General features: G+C 34.6%; 1 protein-coding gene across 9 annotated transcripts in view; it reads left to right on the forward strand.

The window, feature by feature from the left end:
- The window catches only part of COL11A1 (collagen type XI alpha 1 chain), a 220750-nt gene that overhangs the window by 23895 nt on the left and 180745 nt on the right, over positions 1-16110 (forward strand). For all 9 annotated transcript variants that reach the window (XM_058716371.1, XM_058716376.1, XM_058716372.1 and 6 more), the window contains 3 exons: positions 5257-5424; positions 11949-12162; positions 15218-15380. In XM_058716371.1, the coding sequence (XP_058572354.1) occupies positions 5257-5424; positions 11949-12162; positions 15218-15380 (545 nt within the window). The remainder of the gene's footprint in view (positions 1-5256; positions 5425-11948; positions 12163-15217; positions 15381-16110) is intronic.

Genomic DNA, 16110 nt, shown 5'->3' on the forward strand with positions numbered 1-16110 from the left:
ACCTTTACAAAAATAGTCAGAAAGGTCTTATCCCACAGGCATAATTTTTCCTGCCGCTGTGCTAAGGCATTGTCACAAATGCCAGCTCATAAACTTAGGTAAATATTTTTATTATTTTCATTTTACAGATATAGAAACTGAGGACAAAGCAGTTAAATACTTTTTATTATTTTCATTTTACGGATATAGAAACTGAGGACAAAGCAGTTAAATACTGAGTCCAAATCACACATATGCTAAATGCCAGGGGTGGGATTCAGAGCAATCCCAGTTCTTCAACACTATGTATTGCTGTCATCTACTCCTTACTGGTCATGGGAGTGTGTGAAGTTTAGAGGAGGAATTAATTAGAGATGAAACAATCAAAGCATTGTGAGCCTTTACATCAGTAATCCATGTGGACACTGAAGGCAACAGAGGGAAAGGATTAAAGACTTGGGACAGACTAATCAATGAATGAGTCGGGATGTTTAAGAGATCAGCAGAACATAATAAAAAAGACATAGTAGGCCCTCAAATTTTTTGTTTCAAGACAAGAGAGCCCTGTAGACTTCAGAGAAAGTTGCTTCTATGTATTTTCACATTATCATGTTTCACACTCAGCCAGTATTTTATAGAGCTCATGTACATGTGTGTATGTGTGTGTATACATATCTGTTCTTTTCTAGTTTTAGTAAAAAAAAAAAAATTAAGTATAGGCAAAAATTAAATCCAAGGGTGAAAAGTGCTGTAATAGAGGTAAGCATATATCTAAATGAGTTTTGGGAGACAGGAAATGCTTTCTGGAGCAGATTACACATCACTTATATCCTATGTATTCCTCAGGTGAAGTGAAGCTAAGTGTTTCAGACGGGGGAAATGGGGTTCAAGGGCCCAGAGGTAGGAGAAAGAAGATGAGGGGTTCTGGCCAGTCTGAGTTCAGTGTAGCTACAGTGCTGAATGAGGAAGGAGTTAGGGGAAATGACAATGAAAAAAACCAAAAAAACAAATGATGGAGGTGCATACCACACACTAGGGGTGGTACAGGCAGGACAACTGGATGTGTTCAGATCTTCAGGATTTTATATGCAAGTTCTGTGCATACCATCCTGAAGTTACTGGGTTCACTGAAGGAATTTAAGCAGCAGAGTGACATAAAGCCTGGTGTTTTGGAAACTTGCTCAAGTTGTGATATGTAGAATGATTAGAAAAGACATGGAAACCAGTTAAATGGCTATTGTAGTAATGCACTAGGCTCTGATATCTTATTCTTCCATTTAATAGACTGCAACACTATACAATAAAAGGCAGGAAAAACATTGTTTAACAAAATATTGTGCTGATTGGGCACATCTGAAATTCTAATCATGATCTATGGCATCGGCTATTGGCAACAAGAAAACAATTCCAATATAAAGGGCATTTAAGAATTGCTTTGAAAATGGAAATTTTGCTTTTTTACATATATCAAGTTAAGCTATAACAAATTACTGCTTTTAATCTTTAAACAATTGCAATTCAGTTAATAAAATATGAAGAAGCATTTCGCTGTGTGTATATATGTATATGTGTATGTGTGTATGTATAAAACCATGGAATTCTTATTATGAGAATTTGTTAAATGCTATGATTATGAAATCAAATAGCAGGCAGATTTCAAAGTGGCTTAATTTATTATTTAGTTTGTTTGAAGGGAAAAACTTTAAAACTTGATTAACCAGGTTTTACATTTTTTGTAACTTGATATGCCTTTTTTATCTTTATTTTATTGTTTAAAATGTTTAGTTATGGGGGGAAGGGGCAGAGAGAGAGTGAGACAGAAGATCCTAAGTGGGCTCTGTACTGAACCTACTAACCTTGAGATCATGACCTGAGCCAAAGTGGGACGCTTGACCAATTGAGCCACCCAGGTGCCCCTTGATATGCCTTTTTAGAAAAATAAAAAAAAAACCTAGTTGAAATCTAGGTTTTTACTTGTCCCTATTTTTAATTGATTTTTGAAGAATGAATTATTTCATATAATGCATCTCTATAAAGAATTTTGTGAGGCTTTAAAAATAGAGCTCTTATTTTGAATCCTGTAGAGGGAATGTGTTTTTATCATACTATTTCTTTCTGTTTTTTTTTTTTTTTCCAACGTTTTTTATTTATTTTTGGGACAGAGAGAAACAGAGCATGAACGGGGGAGGGGCAGAGAGAGAGGGAGACACAGAATCGGAAGCAGGCTCCAGGCTCTGAGCCATCAGCCCAGAGCCCGATGCGGGGCTCGAACTCACGGACCGCGAGATCGTGACCTGGCTGAAGTCTGACGCTTAACCGACTGCGCCACCCAGGCGCCCCTTATCATACTATTTCAAAGTAGGAAGAAGCACGTGTGACAAAATCTGTACTCTTGGAAAAGATCATCCTGTGGAAAGATATTTTGGAGAGGAGGCATGTGCAGTTTATTTTAGTTATTATTTGCCTATGAGCAGTTGGGACCATGACCATGGGACTGCATCATTTTCTTCATAGAATTACAGCCTTCATAGCTGTGTTCATGTCTGTCCTTGAGTCTTTACCCTATTCAGATATACTTTTGCTAATGGCCTCAGAGCAAGAAGATAAGACACAATAAGCAGATAAGATGCTATGAATTTTATAAATAGTCTCTTTAAGAGGAATTTAGACCCTGAAACATAAATTGTGTTTAATTTAAAGCAAATATAAACATCAGGAATCAATTAACTGTGTCAAGATAATTGTAGTATTTATATTTATGTTTTAACTTTCTTTTACAGAGTTTTTGTTTATGGGGTAGAGCAATGAAGGTGGTGAAGTGGAAAGAGCCTAGATATGATGTTTGCCCAGATCTCAGGAGTATCCTTAGTTTGCTTTTTGGCTCTCAATTCCTTCATCTGCACAGTAGGGATAAGAACATATGCTCTGAAAAGTCTGTAAAGAGCTTAGCTTAGTGACTGGCACATATTAGGCTTTCTAGACATGAAAGCTATTAAAAATTACTACTTTCTTGGGCGCCTGGGTGGCTCAATTGTTAAAGAGTCTCAACTCTTGGTTTCAGCTCAGATCATGATCCCAGGGTTGTGGGATCAAGCCCTGCATCAGGCTCTGTGCTGAGCATGGGGCCTGTTTAAGATTCTCTCTTCCTGTCCCTCTGCCCCATCTCCCACTTGCATGCTCCCTCCCTCAAAAAATAGAAATTATTAAAAATTTAAAAATATTATAACTTTCTTTTTTACTTTATGATAAGAGAAAAGAAAGTTAAGAACGTCCAGTATCCCCATGGGCCTAAAATAATTGACGATCACAAGCAGGACTACAGCAAAAATGTTCTTGAATGCTGTTATTCTTTTAAGTATTCCAAGGCTAAACTAGAGAGTGTCATATTTGGTAGAGTTGATGATCCCTTTGAATTGTCTGATTTCCATAAAGAGAATGTTTTTCTCTTCTTTTTTAATAATTTGGAAGAATGTGTACTATACTGGATAGTATGTTGACTTTCATTCAGAGGCTTGATAAAATAGGTATACAGAGTATTGTTAAAGGAAATTATACTTGTTATACTCTAAAAGGAAAATTATATAAACCTTCATCTATGTATATTTGTACATATGGAAGTAAATGCCCCTAAAATTTAATTAACTAAGGAAATGACCAAGTATACAGTGCTCACAAGCACTCATTCATTCATTCATGTATTCTGTAATGAACTGGTGGTTATTATAAAAAAAATAGTTAAAAATAATAATTTTATTTTTTAGAGTTTCCTAAAGTTTATTTATTTTGAGAGAGAGAGAGAGAGAGAGAGAGAGAGTGAGTATGTCCATGCACAAATGGGGGAGGGGCAGAGAGAGAGAGAGAGAGAGAGAGAGAGAGAGAGAGAGAAAGAATCCCAAGCTGGCTCTGTGCTGTCATTGCAGAGCCTGACATGGGACTCGAAACCACAAACTGTGAGATCATGACCTGATCCAAAATCAAGAGTTGGTTGCTTAACTGACTGAGCCACCCAGGCACTCTGAAATCATAATTTTCAAAGAACAACACCCCATTACAGGTCACTCTTTATGGATCGTGATGAATTGTGATGATATTTTCTGATTCTAAAATCAGTCCCATTCCCATTCTCATTAAGTCCTTCCAGAAACAGTATATTTATAAATCCCAGCATATTTTGAAATTTGATAGCAATTCTGTTTTTTTTTTTTTTTTTTTTTTTTTTTTTTTGTTTTTGTTTTTTTAATTTATTTTTGGGACAGAGAGAGACAGAGCATGAACGGGGGAGGGGCAGAGAGAGAGGGAGACACAGAATCGGAAACAGGCTCCAGGCTCCGAGCCATCGGCCCAGAGCCCGACGCGGGGCTCGAACTCACGGGCCGCGAGATCGTGACCTGGCCGAAGTCGGACGCTCAACCGACTGCGCCACCCAGGCGCCCCTTGTTTTGTTTTTTTAACTGACATCAAAACTTTTCAAATCAATAATATTGGTTCACTTCTATTGGTAGAAGTGATCTCTTTTACTTCTGAACTAGAACCTATATACTTGCAGTAAGGACTTATGTCTCAGACATGCTCAGTAATACATTGGCCAACACATAGCCTTCTCTGAATATTTTTATTTTTGAATATTTTGAATATTGACAAAAAGTCAATAGAATATAGGCATGTTTTGTTACCTATTCTTTTTAACAACTTTTAACTTTGTGTGTACAATATGGCTTAGTAACTGCACATTTTGCAATCATTATGTATAACGTTCATTGTGAATTTGAACCTTGAAAATCACCTTTATGTAGCTTATAAATAGTTGAATAGTAAATCTATTAGAAATTAATGGAACATGTCCAGATGCTGGCCTTCGCTTTAACTCCAGATAGTGAAATTACTTAGAATGATTAAAGACTTTATAAATAAATTGTAATGGAGATGCATCAGATTGTAAATTTACATATATTCTATTATATATTAAGTATATAATATATACCAGGTAACAAATATTTTATATATTCAATTCTAAATCTGCTTATCCCCCCCAAAATATGAATATCTTCTGTTTGCTTTTCCACAAATATATTCTTGATTTGAGATATTTTGTACTGAGAATTTTTTAGTTTATATTTTACCTGCTGCCCCACTTCTCAGTCTCCTACCCAGATAACAGGGAGATGTGTTAAGTGACAGATTTGAGAGTAGAATAATAAACAGTTTTCTCTTTTAAAAATACTCATTTTTATGCTAGATTATTTGTTCAATTTTTTTTGCCTTTAATTTATTTTTCAGCTGCTCCAGTCGATGTACTAAAAGCTCTAGATTTTCACAATTCTCCAGAGGGAATATCAAAAACAACGGGCTTTTGCACAAACAGAAAGAATTCAAAAGGTTCGGATACTGCTTACAGAGTTTCAAAGCAAGCACAGCTCAGTGCTCCAACAAAACAATTATTTTCAGGTATGTTCACTTTATTACTAGAACTGTCACTACTTTGCTAATTATTTTGTCTTTTTATCATGCTGTATAATGCACAATTATTGGGGCAGATATAATTCTTTCCTATATAGGACACTGAATAGGTTGTGGTCACTAAGGTGACTTAATGGAAATAACTGATGATTTAATAATTGCCAGTTTTAATTCAACACAATCACAGAAGATATGTTTATTTGAAAATTTAATAATTTATCATTTTATTTCCAGATGATAAAAATTGAAAACAACATTATATCTAGCTCATTTTTGCATATAATCCTATAGAATTTATTCACTGGATAACCTGGCAGTTTTACCCATAATGACTACCCATCTGGCTTGAATGGGCATGTGGATTTAGACACACTTAGTGAGTGTCTTTATGAAATTAACTGAAGTTTCTGTTGAAAGAAATACTTCTTTAGAATATATTATAAAACAGATTATTCAGTATTATTTTGGGATCCTGTTCTTCTCTTAAATAGAGTAAAAGCCCCATGTCACAGTTATAAGGAGATCTGGGTTTAGAGAGTTTGTAAACCTTTACCTGGAAAGTTTTTGTAATGGTATTGAAAAATACCTGGTGAATATTATTTCTTTCCATGAAAATATTGATTAACCTGATAACACTAATTATCTGCAATCATGATAATGTAGGGAAAGGGAGTTGAGTGATGAACTGACAATTTCTGAGTGTCACATAGTCAAAACAGTAACTTGTTACAAGTCTGCTGTTGCACACATCAGTTATTTTTTTCTTACAACTGTACTGAATTGAGTGTTCCCATCCTTATTTGATGGAAGAGGAAATAGAATTTCACTCAGGTTCTTGGACTTGTCCATATTACGAGGGGTCTTGATTTAATCCAGGTCTTGTCTGTTGCCAAAGCCAATATTCACTATACTATCAAGTGTTTCTTTTTAGTGCTTTGGAATCCTCTCAGAAATAAGTTATTGTTTATTTTTTTTAATGTTTATTTATGTTTGAGAGACAGAGAGCAAAGAAAGCACACATGAGCACAGGAGGGGCGGAGAGAGGGAGACACAGAACCTGAAGCAGGCTTCAGGCTCCAAGCTGTCAGCACAGAGCCCGACATGGGGCTCGAACCCACGAACTGCGAGATCATGACCTGAGCTGAATTCAGATGCTCAACTGACTGAGCCACCCAGGCACCCCAAAATAATTTATCATTTAAATTCTTCATATAATCCTCTCCACTGTCCCTACCTGAAGGGATTTGAATTATCTATTTTCACAAAAAAACTATTTTCTAACAATAGAAAAATTAGAAATCAAGGGACTAACTACAAAACAATATATTTTTCATGGATGGACATTTTAAAGTATTTTTGCAAACACATTTATTTTCATTAATTCATTGATCTTTCCCAAATATTTCTTGTTTTGCAATCCTTTGTGATGGACAAAAGCAACAATCCGCAAATACAAAGAATGTCAATGCACAATTTTTCTGACTTTGGAATTAAAAATTAAAATAGTTATTAAATCCATAAAAGTATGTTAAAAATCAAATTTAAAAGCTGCAAATGTAAAAATAATGTTGCTTTTCTATTTATCTGCACTCCAATGCAGAAATAGGATAGGGATGGGAATTGTCAAGAGAAAAAAAACAGGGAAAAATACATTAATGGAAAAGCTTTAGAAATACTTAAAAAGTTAATTTTTAATTTTTTATATTTTGGTTCATCACTTCAGGGTCAGCTTTTGTGCCTTCCAAATTGGTAGTTAGTTTGGGGCGCCTGGGTGGCGCAGTCGGTTAAGCGTCCGACTTCAGCCAGGTCACGATCTCGCGGTCCGTGAGTTCGAGCCCCGCGTCAGGCTCTGGGCTGATGGCTCGGAGCCTGGAGCCTGTTTCCGATTCTGTGTCTCCCTCTCTCTCTGCCCCTCCCCCGTTCATGCTCTGTCTCTCTCTGTCCCAAAAATAAATAAAAAAAAAACGTTGAAAAAAAAAAAAATTTAATAAAAAAAAAAAAAAAAACAAAAAAACAAAAAAACAAATTGGTAGTTAGTTTGATTAATCCAATCATTTCTGTTATCCGTGGAAAAGAATATAACGTATGCCTCTGGGCTCTCCTTTCATGAGAGTTAACAATATTCATTTATACTGAAGGTTTTTTTTCCCCCCTTCTCACAATATTGTGGCTTAGGCACATAATTCTCAAAACAGTTATTTCATATAGGAAGAGACTCCTCTGATAGAGACCTCATCCGCCCGTCCCACGCAAGTGAATTTAAACTTAATCTTCCATCTGGGTAAAGCTTCCTGTCAAACAATGCGAAACGGCAATTAATAAAAATGATGAGTGACATTTTCATAGTTAAAAACATCCAAACAATGAATATTATTCTTTATCAAATGAGTAAAAAAGATCTTTGAAAAATTATTTGGAATACTCTTTCTTCCATTATGGGAAGACATAATAGCGACTTCTTTTCTAATGAAAAAAGTAAGTAGTAGTATTGGAAAGTTCAATATTGGGGTGGGGTTGAAGGGTTATCAGATGGTCACTGCAAAATTCTGTTTAATTAAGGTACATGCCCTCTAAAGTCCTTATTTGAGACCTTTAATTTAACTGTCTGAGAACACTGTACATGTGACCTGAATAGAAGCTATAATTTACAAGTTCTATCTGCCTTCTCTAGAACACCTGCTGTGGGACAGATGCTATACAAGAAACTTTGTGTATATTGATCTTTATCTTCATATCTATCTGGAGAGAAGACTATTTAAGCCCAAGTAATGGATTAGGTGTTAGAAATGTAAAGTATTTCAATATAATCACAGAACCAGTGAATGATGTGAAGCTGAGAGACAGTCTCTGTCTCTTTTAGATTAAGTGAGCTTTCTCACTATGCAAAAATGGCCTTCCCTCCTCATTTTCAAAATCCTGCTGACCACCAAGCTGCATCAAAAAGGTATTTTAGTTAAAGGGAGACATATGACACATGGAAATATATTAACCACAATTTGAGAAAATTAAAATCAAATAATGAAATTTTGTGACTTTTCTATATAAAATTTATTTATGCATGCACTATCTATTGATATTAAAAGCCCATTTTAAGAATCAGTATTGAATTTGATATATTCAGTGTGAATTATGATTATTATATATGTATGATTTTATGTTTACATGCATATCAAAAGTAGTAATAGTATTTTTTCTTTAACAGCAGTCATTCAACAGAGTGGATGCTTTTACTTTACATTTATACATTTCAAAACATAAATTATTTAAGTTGAAAATTTTCACATTTTATTTTATCATGTATACTGATCACTGTTATTTGAGATAAAATTTCACATAGTAAGTGGTTGCATTCCTGTTGTTGAAGTAATATCATAATGAATTCTCTCTGATACATACAGTCAGTTATCGACAGTTTTGCTTAGTGTTTTATAGGGAAGAAACTAAGGTGGGGTGCCTAGGTTAGACTGAACATTTTGACATCAAGTCATGATTTTTTAGGTAGCTAAATTCTCTTTTTCAAATGTCATAGCATAAAGATTATAATTATAATCTTATTGCCTAATTTGAAATTGGGAAATACTTTGGGGTGCCTGGGTGGCTCAGTCAGTTGAGCGTCCGACTTCCACTTAGGTCATGATCTTGTGGTTGTCAAGAGCCCACGTTGGGCTCTGTGCTGACAGCTCAGAGCCTGGAGCCTGCTTCCTATTCTGTGTGTGTCTCTCTCTGCCCCTCTCCCACTCATGCTCTGTCTCTCTCTGTCTCTAAAATAAAATAAACATTAAATTTTTTTAATTGGGAAATACTTATATAATTGAAAGATTTTACTCATTAGTGGTTAGCACATGACAATTTCAAAAGTCGTTCTGTACAAATTGGATCATTAATTATAATTTGTTATAACTTATTTAATCTTATATGAATATATTCTTTCCTAGAATTCTTTTTTCCCTAAATGTCTCTATGTAGACATTAATTCATGATGGTTTTGCAAAAATGGAAAAAAAAATAATTGTTTTCCCCTAGCTCATAATATTTTAGCATCTTTTTTTTTCAATGTAGGAGATATTTGAAAAATTGAGGTACATTTAGGGAAAGAATTCCTGTGATTCTCAACATTCTGAGCTACTTATTTGAAGAAAAAGTTGGCCATAGAGCTTCTTCAATAGCAGGCTGATTACCTACCTAGATTTTTATTTATAGTATAAGCAGGTAAAACATGTTTTATTAATTAATTTTTTATTACTTTTCTATTTTATTTATATGATTATCTTTCTTCTGTTGATTTATATACAAATAAAATTGGATGTCTTTATGACACCTAATGAAACAAAACTATATCTATATTTAAATAATTTTTGATGTGATAGCAAAGCTTTTATGACCTACTTGTGATATGGCAAAGTTGTTTGGTAAATTATTTTTAAAAATAAAATTAATAATTTTAAATAAATATTTTTTAGTTTGGAGATACCTATTTATCTATGTAGATATAGATACGTATGGATAAAGATATAGAAATACATACAGATATAAGTAGATATTATAGAACCAAATACCTAACATTAATTGACTGCTTTCTCTGTGACATACTCTTGTTTAATTTCCACATTTTAAATAATTCCAATTTTGTAAAATGTCTCCTACTACTTTAAGTGTCTACAAACACTGCATATGCAGATGTTTTATATGTTATTTAGCCTGTCCCAACCATTACAGGCTATTTTAATATTTGAGGATTATAAATAGTGTTTTGGTGAATTGATGTAAGATACCTTTATACACAAACATTTCTCCTATTCCAATAAAGTTTTAGAATTGCTGGTGTCCTATAATCTTTTGAATTTGAATCCGTGGCAGTCATATTCAGAGTATTTTTATTATTTTATACTACCGTGTAGAATAGAATTTAGAATGAATGGATTGAATATGGAAGCTCCTGGTGTTGTCCTAGATATCACTGATTACACACGCACATATACACAAGTTTTGCACACAGAATACTTTTTAGCTGAAATAATCTCATCCTTTGAATTATAATGCCTGTTTTACTTCTATTCCAGGGTAGATAGAGGCTCAAATAAGATATATATGTAAAAGTATTTTTGAAGAGTAAAATGCAAAATTTAACATGCAATGTTTTTATAAAACATATACAAGCAGCCATTGCTTAACTATCTGAGAAATATTTGTGATAGTCATTTAACTGATGTGTTTACTTAATAAATACTTACTAAGCACTTAGGTAGATCTGGCCCCATGCTGGATATTTAGAGTATAGTGGTAAGAGGGAAAAGGAAAAAAAAAACAAAAAAAAACACTTTGCCCTCTTGAATTTAGAATCAAATTAACCAAGTATCTGATAGTTCAGATTTATAATGCTATAAGCTTTTTATTGGTGAAATTGCCTTTTGTGTGATAGGAAAAACTGATGAGAAACTCTTTAGCTTTTAATGGATGACAAAAAAATACCTTCATATATTGTGTCCTTGCGATTCCTCTTTAAAGAGAGGGTGTATGGCCACAGATTAGAGAAGGCTGAAAATACAAATCTTAGATCAAAGTGGTATTTTTTTTATTTTAAAAGTTCTTATTGTGCATTTAATATTGTCCTGGAAAAATGATTGATATTGTTTCCTAACTTTGAGTTGAATTCTACATAGTCATTGTGCTTTAAATGAGCAGGTTTAAAATTTGAATATAGCTTGGACAGTTATTTCAGAGAAAGCTTATTATTGTCCCTTTCCCATTTGTTTTTTAATCTGTGTTGTTATTACTATTTGAATTTACATGACTTGTTTTTTAAAATTTATTTATATTCAAGTTACTTAGCACACAGTATACAGTCTTGGTCTCCAGAGTAGATCCCAGGATTCATCACTTCCATGTAACACCCAGTGCTCTTCCCAACAAGTGCCCTCCTCAATGCCCATCACCCATTTAACCCATCCTCCCCACCTCCCTCTAGCAGCCCTCAGTTTGTTCTTTGTGTTTGAGTCTCTTATGGTTTGCCGCACTGTTTTTATCTTGTTTCTGCTTCCCTTCCCCTATGTTCATCTGTTGTGTTTCTCAAATTCCACATATGAGTGAAATTATATGATATTTTTCTTTCTGTGTTTGACTTATTTCACTTAGCATAACACATTCTAGCTTGATCCATGTTGTTGCAAATAACAAGATTCATTCTTCTGTATCTCTAAGTAATAGCCTGTTGTGTATGTATATATATACATATATATATATATGTATATATATATATATATATATATATATATAGAGAGAGAGAGAGAGAGAGAGAGAGCGCACCACTTCTTTATTCATTGACCAGTCTATGGACATTTGGGCTCTTTTAATAATTTGGCTATTGTTGATGGCACTGCTATAAACATTGGGGTGCATGTGCCCCTTCTAATCAGCATGACTCATTAAGGCCACCTAAGAAGTTAAAAAATTAGGGTGATCCAGGAATAATTTGGGAATTTGACATTTCTGAGCCTTTGGCCTTCTCTTCTCAGGAGGAACTTTTCCAGAAGATTTTTCAATATTATTTACAATAAAACCCAAAAAAGGAATTCAGTCTTTCCTTTTATCTATATATAATGAGCATGGTATTCAGCAAGTCGGTGTTGAGGTTGGGAGATCACCTGTTTTCCTGTTTGAAGACCACACTGGAAAACCTGCCCCTGAAGACTATCCCCTCTTCAGAACCGTTAACATCGCTGACGGGAAGTAAGTAACACAATAATTCAATGTTTTCACCATGTTGAAAGCAATTATTTCATTTAACCATTCAACAAATATTCATAAAGTATGAAGCAATTTTTTCTAGAGATTAGAGATACGGCAATGAACAAAACAATAAAATAGCTAACTGCACATAGTTTCTTTTACAGTCTGGGTAGACAACGAGGAAGATAGGAGATGGTGGTGGAGGGTGCAATTTTAAGGATTGAGATCAGGGAAAATCTCACTAAGAAGGTGACTGGTGAAGAATCTGGGGTGCATGCCTTGCTAATAGTATATACTATTATATACTAACTAATAGTATACTAACTAATTATACTAACTAATAGTATATACTATTCCAGGAGGAGGGGAAGCAAATACACAGCCTCTGATTCCAGGTGTGGCTGATTTGTCTAAGCAATGTCAAGGATATCCACGTGGCAGGAGCAGAGTGGGATGATGAGGATGAGCCATGGGAGGCCAAATGGTATAATGCTTTGTCGATGGGTCTAACACTTTGGGTTCTATCTTGAGTGACATGGGAAGTCACTGTAGACTTTTTGAGCAGAGGAATGACCTGACTTGACCTGCCTTTTTTTCAAGCATGTTAATATTGACAATCATAAGAAGTTTTCATAATGCTTGATATGGGCTATGTACTGTTTGAAGCACTTTATACGTAGTCAACTCATTTAATTTTCACAACTCTTTGAAGAAAATAATGTTAATAAGCCCATTTTACAGAATAGGGGACCAAGGCACAGAAAGTGTAAGTAACTTGCCTGAGAGCATATATTTTCAAAGTGGCGGAGGTAGTTAGACTTGATAGTAACCATCATACTCTTCTGAAAATCATCCTGAATTCTGAATTCTGCATTGTGAACATTGCCTTTCACTTAGGGAACAGCTAAATACAAATAAATGTTTGCTAAATTTACTTGGCATTTTATTGCTGAATCTAGGCTTCTAAAATTAGCCTGATCTGAAATATGACATTTAGTCATAAATGTAGGAAGGAAATGGCCATGCAGATGAAAAAAAAATCCACGCTCAATGTATCTTTGTCAGGACCATGGAGAAAACTTCATCTTTGTAGCAGGAAAAACTAGGCTTTTATGAGGAATTTAAATACTATCCTTAATAATGAATATGAAAAGTGATGCTATGACAATAAATCAGGGTAAGGAATTTAAGGGGATGCTGTTTTCAATAAAGCATCTCTTTGATATTGTTGCACTAAGCAAAGGCATGTTGAAAGTGAAGGAGTGAGCCATGTGGGGATAGGGAGGAAGAGCACTTCTGGCTGAGTGAAGAACATGTGCAAAGGACCGCAAAGAGGCAGCAATGTGGCTGGAGTGTAGGGAGTGAGAAAGCAAAAGTTGGGCGTGAGGTCGGCGGGCCAGAGGACACTCCTGTGAGGCAGAGTAAGGACTTCAGCTTTACTGGGAATAATACCTTGTTTTTAGCAAGGAGACTTTATCTGACTTGTGTTTTAAAATGGTCACTACACAGTTGCATGACAGTGGAAGCAGAGACCATTAAGGAGTCTAGATGAGAGAGCTTCTAGATTGGGTAGTTGAGACACACTGGATTCTGTATATACACTGAATAAAAGATTTTCTGATGATGTGAATGTACTGTGTACAAAAAAGAGAATAATTAAGAATGGTTTCATATTTTGATAATTATATATGATACCATGATTATGACATATCACTATTATCAGAGCTGAAATTAATCAACAATGAGGTCAAGTTTAGAGTCCTAATCAACTTTTAACAATTGAATTCATTTTTATTTTCTGTTAATGAAAAGCACATACTTACAATAGTGGAGATGGTTTAAGTTAAGACACAGGCTTCTTGGCAGAAATATGTGTAAATTTTACTCTCACAGTATTAAGTGGCTCCAAAATAAATCTTTGCTTGATTCAAACTAAGCAGACACCTATGCTAGTTGAATGTGCTATGGAAAGACCAAAGATTAAGTGTATATGGAAATATACTTGGTCCTCATCAGTAGCCATGCCAAGTCACATGAAACAGACATTTTAGGAAGGCTCCTGCAACTTTTTAGGTACTTTATTTTATGGATGTAGTCCTAGACACTTCTGCAATATTAATCTAGCGTTTTTCATTTGGAAAAAAATATATAAACCAGAGTGGTTTGCAAAATCCAAATGACGTTCACTCAGTGGTTTATGTTAGCACCAGATAGTGTTAATAAAACCCACCATTTTATAGTAAGATTAGGGTATATATGTTTCCACAGAGCTGGCCATGTCTACCCCCTAAGCCTGTCATCGCTGCCCTGAATTAGCTGGAGCAGTAGCTTCAGAGTGAATTGAGACTCTCATTCCACACATGCATTGACTATGCTTTCTTTCAGTGTTCCCACTTCCTGCCAACCCTGGAAAGAAGGAGAGATATTGTGTCTCAGTTTTGGATCCTGCCCACAGTAGTGATCTATAACTGTCTTGAAATTAAAGTGGAAAAAGAAAACGAAAGCACTTGAAATAAATGTGAATAAAGACAGAGAAGCACATTGTGTTTTACAATTAGAACGTTCAGTTGTTCCAGATGGAGCAGTCATTCAATAAGTAGACATACCCTTTTACAGTTCATCTCAGGGGATCTCTAGAGCAAAAACAGAACAAAAAAATTAAGTGGAATTCCTTTTGGAAGAAAACATTTACGTACATAGAAACTATTACTTACCTCATGTCCCACCCCTGATCTCTATCACATATACTCATCAGGACATGGTGAGATTAAGCTTTTGTTGCAACAACACAAAGTGTAGCAAAGGATGGGCACTTCCTTATCAGCATAGACAGCCACCCCTGGTGTGCATTTTATACCACTTGTACCCTTTTTAGTATCTAGCACTATTCTGGGTAAACAGTAAGTCGTCACCTATTAACTGATTGATTAATAAATGAGCCTACTTTTTGTACATTTTCAGCTCACTTTCACAATTTAAAATACATTGTATTTTAAAATGAGTAATGGTGTGGCAACAACATCTTTGAAGCTTACAAAGGAATTGGCTTTTTTAGGTGGCATCGGGTTGCAATTAGCGTGGAGAAGAAGACTGTGACAATGATTGTTGATTGTAAGAAGAAAACCACAAAACCACTTGATAGAAGTGAGAGAGCAATCGTTGACACCAATGGAATCACGGTTTTTGGAACCAGGATTTTGGATGAAGAAGTTTTTGAGGTAAAAATAAATCAAACGTTATTTGAAGCTGAATATTATTAAATCAGATGAATTGAGCTAATAACTGTAACAATCAATATATGCTATAAAGCAAAGTTGAAAACGAAAGGATGACCTACTTTCTTTTCCTGTGGGTATAGTGGTGATGTTTTCTATTGTTCTGTAAGAGAATGAGTACACAATGATGGCTGTAACGACTGGGAAACATTACAGAGATTGGTTGATTTGAACACAGGCATGCTTTTCTCTTGGGAAGGGCAAATGGCTTTACTTTTGGTACTTTGTATTATTTTCCTTGGAGAAAAGAACATTTTCTTTGCTTCCTTCTCTGGGAGATTAATTTAAGGAAATGTACAAGTCAGATATTTTGCTTTTCTCTGTTCTTCTAATGTTTCTAAGGTATAAAATAGAGATCATATTGCAAAAGCTGAACTTAGGTCTTTAAAACCACTTTTTAAAAAATGTCAAGGTCATAGTAAAAAGTTTTCTTCCAATTATATTTCACGAATTATGGTAATTACATTCTTTCTTTTAATTCTTCAATCATTGGATCTGGTAATGCATGCTTTAATTTTCATTGAGTCAATTATTAACATTACAAACAGACTGAGTCCTGATCCCACAAAAGGATGCACTCCTGAGACATCATTCAGTACTCTGATCATTGTTTTTATCCAGTTTCTGAGTAATTTATTTTTCAAAGTGTAATAAAGTAAAGTTCTGTGATATA

Source organism: Neofelis nebulosa, chromosome 2 (assembly GCF_028018385.1).
Source record: "Neofelis nebulosa isolate mNeoNeb1 chromosome 2, mNeoNeb1.pri, whole genome shotgun sequence".
Lineage (NCBI taxonomy): Eukaryota > Metazoa > Chordata > Mammalia > Carnivora > Felidae > Neofelis > Neofelis nebulosa.